Raw genomic sequence first — 7,531 nt, 5'->3', positions numbered from 1 at the left:
ATATATATATATATATATATATATATATATATATATATAGGTGAGATTCTCATCTAAATATTGTAACAATTCATCAGTGATGGGTTAAGAATCATTAGAGAAGATAACTAACAAGATGTTTTCATTAGGAGAACTGCTTAGTATAAGGACAGTAAAATAGATTTCTAGTAATAGAAATTATGATGAAAGTTAAGATTTGAAACTTCTGAACTAAATATTCTGATGTCAAAAAATCAAAACTAGTAGTAATCAGTAAACCCACCACTCATAATGGAAACATGAAGTCCTAAAAGTTTCTATTAAAAATACAAATACTCAAATGAAAGTATTTGCTAGATGAGTGAGTTAAAATCTAAAGTTCCAACAAATTTCAAGTGATAGCCTTCAGAAAAACTAATATTTTTACTTCTTGTGATTCAATTAATAAGTTAATGAGCAGCTAATATGGGGATTATTCATTTTAAATTATGGAGTGAGAAGTACATCTGGACAAAGGAATCCTAGTTTCAATCAAATTTTTTACAAGTTCATGGCTTCATCTTCTGCCTCTGAGTAGTTCCTTGTTAAGCAAATGAAGTTTGCTGGAACTTCTCCAAGCTTTTACAGACTTAAAAGTTAACAATATCCCCATCTCCTTTAATAAGAAAATACAGGTTTGGTCTGTGAATAAAACACTCATGAAGTTTGTAATGATCCCACAAGTTACACCAGTAAGCTGTGATATTCATTTTTAGTTAAGTGTAGTGGGTAAGTGAGAATTTTAAAAATATTTGTCAAGAATAACATCATACGTCAGCAGTTTCAGTTGCATCATATTATTTATATTTTTATTAGTTAGTCTAAGAAAGATGGGGCATGTCCTCTCAGAGCAGTGGAGGTGTTGGGGTTAATGTGGTTGATGTTCAACTTGAATTTCTGCACATTAAAATGAAAAGGAAGCATTCCACAAGTTTGATTTCATAATGGGGAAATATATAGAATCTGGACAGTGGAGATGACAGAGCAGAGATATTGAATGGGTTTGAGTCACACATTTAGTAAATTCAGAAGAGTATAGACCATTGAAATAACAGTAGAAGAATTAAGAGATTGCAGTCAATCAGTGGCACAAGTGGTTATAGTATGTTGGTGACTGAAGGCTTATCAATCAGAGAACCTTTTATGCAATCTAATATGAACTACATGTAGTTTTATATCAACATCTCATTGTTTGCATTGTAAAACATGTTAGAAGGTAGAAATGAAATGGGGAAAATGATAAAGTTGATAAACCCTTTTAACAGCAGAGATAATACAATTCTACGTATATTTTGTTCAAATATAAAAATCTGATAAAACACCATTTAAAAATATAAACTCATATCAGAACAAACCTGCCTAAATAAAACTGCCAGAAAGATATCTCTGGCTGGATTTTCTGATTCATATCTGATGTAGAAATGATATTTTGATACAACATTGTATCTGCACCTTTTACACTATCAGTAATCCATCGGCTGTAGACATGTACAAAAACCAAACCAGTAGACTGTAATAAAAAATAAAAAAAATAAAAAGAATGGTTTCAGATTTTGCCACAAGGGCAGCCATTTTGGGGGAGGGGATGTGTTGATTACATTGATCCCAGTATTCAACTGGTACTTACTTTATCAACTCTGAAAGGATGAAAGGCAAAACCAACCTTGGTGGAATTTGAACTCAGAATATAGTAGCAGACAAAATACAGCTAAGCATTTCACCCGGCATGCTAATGATTCTGCCAGCTCGCTGCCTTAATAGTAATAATAATAATAATCCTTTCTACTATAGGCACAAAGCTTGAAATTTTGGGGGAGGTGGCCAGTAGATTAGATCGACCCCTGTACATAAGTGGTACTTAATTTATCAACCCCAAAAGGATGAAAGGCAAAGTCAACCTCGGTGGAACTTGAACTCAGAATATAGCAGTAAACGAAATACTGCTAAGCATTTCGCCCAGCGTGCCAACGATTTTGCCAGCTCGTCACCTTAATAATAATAATAATGATGATGATGATGATGATGATGATGATGGTGATGGTGATGATGATGATGATGATGATGATGATGATGATGATGATGATGATAATAATAATAATAGTAATAATAATAATAATAATAAAATTTTACTCATCATTACAGTCAATATTAATAAATGACAAACAAAATTTCAAAGCTAGTTCCTGAAAATGTTTCTTATTTTACATTTACTTCACCAGCATAGGCTGAATGTTTCTGAACATTCAAATATTTACATGCAGACACTGTTAATGCATATACCTCTATCTGCTGTCAATATTTATTACACAAGCAATGTTTTGGCATGAAGGTTAAGCTGAGATTGAACAACAAAAATTAGATGGGTAACATTAAGATGAGTTTTATATTCTAAGAATAGATTCAACACTCTCAGGAAATAAAAGTAACTAAAAACATCTTACCATAATGATTTTGACCACTTGTATAACAGGATTTGACTTTTGTTCTTCATCCCCATCTTTGTTCATTATAAATTGAAGTTTTGACACTGGCTGCTCGTGGATTACACCATGACAAAGCTACATACAGAAGAGAGGGAAAATTTTTTTCTAAATAATTTACCACACTAAATTGTTTAAAAAATAAATAAATAAAAATAATAATAGGATCAATGCCATCCAACCTGAAGAAACATACAGACACTTTAGGAATACCCTACAGTCTTAGTGTATTGCAAAAACCAGCTTTACTTCGAACTGCATAAAATACTGTCTGAGGTCTTTGTTATGATTTGACAGACAGTACATATCCCCAGCATACACAAACACACAATATCTTCAATCTACAACATCACATGATGATGATGATGATAATCCTCTCTACTAAAGGCACACAGCCTGAAATTTGTTGGGAGGAGACTAGTTGATTACATCAACCCCAGTGTTCCACTGGTACTTATTTTATCGACCCCAAAAGGATGAAAGGCAAAGTCAACCTCAGTGAAGTTTGAACTTAGAACATAGTGACTGGTGAAATACCACTAAGTTTTTCACCCAGTATGCTAATGATTCTACCAGCTCATTGCCTTAATAATAATAGTAATAATACTTTCTACTAAAGGTACAAGGCCTGAAATTTGGTGGGAAGGGACTAGTCAATTACATCAACCCCAGTATTTCACTGGTACTTTATCAACCCCGAAATGATGAAAGGCGAAGTCGACCTCAGTGGAATTTAAACTCAGAACATAAAGATGGACTAAATGCTGCTAAGCAATTTTCCCAGCGTGCTAACGATTCTGCCAGCTTGCCACCTTATTAATAATAATAATTCTTTCTATCATATGTAAAAAGCCTGAAATTTTTGAGGGGAGGGGTTAGGTGATTACATTGATCCTATTACACAACTTGTACTTGTTTCATTTGTCCCTGAAAGGATGAAAGGCAAAGTTGATCTGAGTAGAATTTGAACTCAGAACATAAATCAGAAAGAAATGTTACTAAGCATTTGTCTGACACGCTAACGATTCTATCAGTAATTAATGCATAATAGTGATATTATGTAAAGTCAAGACATGAAATTTAAGAAAATGGAAAACACTAATCTTGCATACTTAATACATAAAAAATCAATTTTTAATAGTTGATGAATGATATTCCATTTTGAATAATTTAAAATCATATTTTTAAAATGAGTAATTTCTGACAATTGAAGATGGCCTAAGTAGCATTCACTTTCAAACTTTCTCATTCAACTTTTTCCTTAAATTTACAATTTTCCTTGTTCATCTTCAATATATTCAAAAAATTTTTTGCAGTTGTTCTTCAATAAGTACATCAAACAAAAGTAGTTACTCTATATATGATATCACTTTCAGACAATTAATCATAAATTTGCCTTTATTAGAGAGATTTTATGGCCATACAATAACACTTGAATCTTTGTTATACACCCCTTGTGTTGTTTGTGCTTGTCTTCTTTTGAGTCTGAAACACCAACTGGTTTATTTTTGAATAGGTACAAAGGTCCTATATCTCAAGAGAAAGAGAAATGTGAAATGTGATGCTCATACCTTTCTTAAGAGCATCACTTTAACATTAATGATTTATATCTTAATCAAATCTTCTATCAGTAGACATATACTGATTTGACTTGCATTGCTTATATAACTTCCAAATTACTGTTGGAATCATTTCATTTATTATACATCACATTGATAAAATACTCAAAATTATTCCAGAAAACCAATACAACTTGGACAAGTACAACAATCATTAAATTCACAGATACATTACTTGAGAAAGCTCACTTATAAAACTTACCTCAAGCATTAAAGCCAAACAAGCAGGATAGAAGGTCATAAGTGCTAAATAGTTGGCTAATACAGAAAGACAAGCAAAGTAGCTGATAGTTTCTAATTGTTTCCAGCCTGAAATAAAATTTATCAAAATAAAAGGTCAATATAAAAGAAAAATATGATACCAAGTGTCAGGTACAAAAATTTGATTTTAAGACAGATTTGTCACCAACTCTTACCTATTACCAAGCAAATTTATATTTCCTTCAGTCAACTGAATCATGTCAACCCAGACATGCTTTCACAAAGAACACCGTTTAGTAAGTATCTTAACATTCATGTATCAAAAGTTAATATCCACTGAATTCTATCTAAATTATTAATCCCAACACCACTATAGTGTCATAAACAGAAGGCCGGAACTATCAATAATTTATAAACAAGAGTTAAACTGCTGGAGAATGAAATGAGGTAAAGATAAAACTGGAATCAATTGTGACTGTCATATTCTAAGTGTCTTGTGGAGAAGATACAACATACATGTGGTCAAGTGTAACAACTATGTTTCCAAGGTTAAACTCTCTCAAGAAATGAACAAAGGGAAAAATTGCATATATAACATCTCAAGCACTTGTAGTGGGGGTTAAAGTGGGAAATACGATAATCTGTGAAGATTCTAAAATATGGAACAGTTACTTTTTTTTTATGACAGGAAATGAAGACCACAGATCCTGCAGGCTCTTTTCTCAAGTCTGGTGATACCTATATGATATTCAGTTAGATGTTGTTTTCTGAGATTATTAGATTGATAGTAGCAAAGGTATTTTTAAAAGAATACAATTCTGTGGAAAAAGTTTTGGCAAAGTGTTTAACCCTTTACTAGTAAAACCAGCCTTAACTGGACTAAATATTCCACCTGTTTTATGTTCAAACCAGCCAGATCCAGTCTCTAACACCCACTCTACAACGTCATTTCAAAAATAGACAATTACATCATCAAAATCTCAAGGCTACAGGATAATGCATGATTAATTCAAAACAATGTGAATAAATAAGCATTACATTTGACAGAGAGAGCTGAATTTTAAAGAGTTAATGAAGTAGTCTTGGGTGCAAATCACAATATAAACAGTAAGAAAGAGAGTTAGGTACATCAGAGGAAAGAGAGGGGGGGAGATAGGGAGGGAGGGAGAGATAGTGGGGTACACAGTTACATAGAATATCTGAGACAGAAGATGGGTTATAGTTATGTGATTTGAGAAACTGCAAATCAATATATGAAACATTTTAAATTCAGTTTTGTTGATTTTATATTTAACTGTTAACAAAATCTAATTCTTAAATTGAATAACAGAAATCATCAGTTAATCAGAAAAAGGGCTATTATTACACAAATAACGTAACTTACCAGATAGTGTGCCCACACCAAATACTAGTGTTTGTACGATAGCATCTAGAGTGATAGCTGGGCCAAGCTTGGACATACCTTGTGCAATATTGTCCTGGACTTCATACTGAAAGAAAAACAGATTTCATGTAAAAGATGTGTTGGTGCAAAAATCAATCAAAATCCATAATCAAGGAAGGCCATAGACATCTAGCAAGAAGTACAACTCTTTCTTCCATCTTTCCCAGTCATCAGTCAACCTCCAACCCCACTCTTCCCAGTCACCATTCTTTGTTATTGCTCAACTAACCTCTTTGTAATTTTCTTGTATCTCTTTTACTGGAGGTTTGTCTATGTTTCAGCAATTCAAGTTGACATTAGTGTGGTTGATAGAGACACAAAGATAGAAAAAGCTGCTGGCCCATCAGGAATAGTCAGAGATGCTCAAAATATCTGACAATGTAGGACATGCGATAGTCATATCTGATAGTCAATACAGGAAGAAGTCATATTTAATGACTGGTGTAGCAGTAGCATTGCGAACTGCTACAAAGGCGAAGTAGATGTACAAAAGAGAAGGCATTATAGAGAAATCAAATTGCTGGACCAACCTTTGAAGGTCAGGAGAGAGTTGTAACACAGATTGATCAAATATAGAGTTATTCTTGATGAAATGCAGTTTGATTTTCTGCCTAAGTGAGTGAAACAATCTCTAGAGCTGGCACCACAAAATGTGCCCATTACACTCTGCAATGTGGTTGGCAAACGAGCAGACAATGCATTGGGTTCTGACATCCTTTTATTCAACCTCTCTTGTGTTGGTACAAAAAAAATAGCCCACACACCCAGTACATTATGATTGGCATCCAGCTACAGAAATTAAACGAAATGATACATATGTGCATCAGGATACCAAGGCAGCAGCTATCAACAGAAGATGACTTGACCTGTGACAACCCATTCAACCCAACCCAGCATGGGAAGTGGACATGGTAATGGTACTCGTTATTATTATTGAAGGCAATCATGTAGCAGAATCATTACTACTCCAGACAAAATGCTTAGTAGCATTTCTTCTGACTCTATGTTCTGAGTGTTCAAATGTTATCAAGGCCAACTCTACCTTTCAGCCTTTCAGGATGGATAAAATAAGTACCACTTAAACACTGGGATAGGTGTAATTGACTAGCCCCCTTCCCCAACATTTCAGGCCTTGTGCCTATAGAAGAAAGAATTATTACTATTATTATTAACAAATTTAGTAAGCATTAAATATGTTGGTATTTTACAGACAAGAAAGTAAATTTGGAACACAGTAAAACTGTCAATTTTAATACTAAATTATAGCTTTTTGAATGCAACATCATTTTATAAATAACCTTTGTAAGCATGGAGTGTATTGGTGTTTTACAAACATGAAAATAAATTTCAAATGCATTATTATTATCATTATTATCTAAAACACTTCAGGTTATATTTTGGCGGGAAGATCTTTATAAAAGAGTGTGACTTGACAATCAATCACAAAGGCAACAGACAGTATATATCTATATATATAAAAATGAGAATGTGTGTCTGTCTGTCTGTCTGTCTGTCTGTCTGTGTGAATCCCTAAAACTCGAGAACTACGCAACCAATTTCATTCAAATTTTACACATGCCTTACTTAGGGTTCCAGTTGTGTTTTAGTCAAAAAAATGTTTAACTTCTTGCAGAGTTCGAGCACACGGCAACATAATATTTCCTCCACTATTACGTGTCAGAAGTGAAACAAAAACACTCATGTCAAATACTTTCACTTTAAAAATGAAACTATTCCACTAACTGAAACAATCACATTTCGATACTGTA

General features: G+C 33.2%; 1 protein-coding gene across 2 annotated transcripts in view; it reads right to left on the bottom strand.

Annotated features, from left to right (window-relative positions):
- Window positions 1-7,531, bottom strand: part of LOC106880618 (3-hydroxy-3-methylglutaryl-coenzyme A reductase) — a 101,124-nt gene that overhangs the window by 25,753 nt on the left and 67,840 nt on the right. For both annotated transcript variants that reach the window (XM_014930640.2, XM_052973242.1), the window contains exons 6-9: window positions 5,703-5,808; window positions 4,320-4,426; window positions 2,460-2,576; window positions 1,374-1,528 (exon numbers count right to left, since the gene is read on the bottom strand). In XM_014930640.2, the coding sequence (XP_014786126.1) occupies window positions 1,374-1,528; window positions 2,460-2,576; window positions 4,320-4,426; window positions 5,703-5,808 (485 nt within the window). The remainder of the gene's footprint in view (window positions 1-1,373; window positions 1,529-2,459; window positions 2,577-4,319; window positions 4,427-5,702; window positions 5,809-7,531) is intronic.

Source organism: Octopus bimaculoides, chromosome 15 (assembly GCF_001194135.2).
Source record: "Octopus bimaculoides isolate UCB-OBI-ISO-001 chromosome 15, ASM119413v2, whole genome shotgun sequence".
Classification (NCBI taxonomy): domain Eukaryota; kingdom Metazoa; phylum Mollusca; class Cephalopoda; order Octopoda; family Octopodidae; genus Octopus; species Octopus bimaculoides.
Note: the sequence above shows the minus strand (reverse complement) of the source record. Positions and strands in the feature narration are given on the sequence as shown.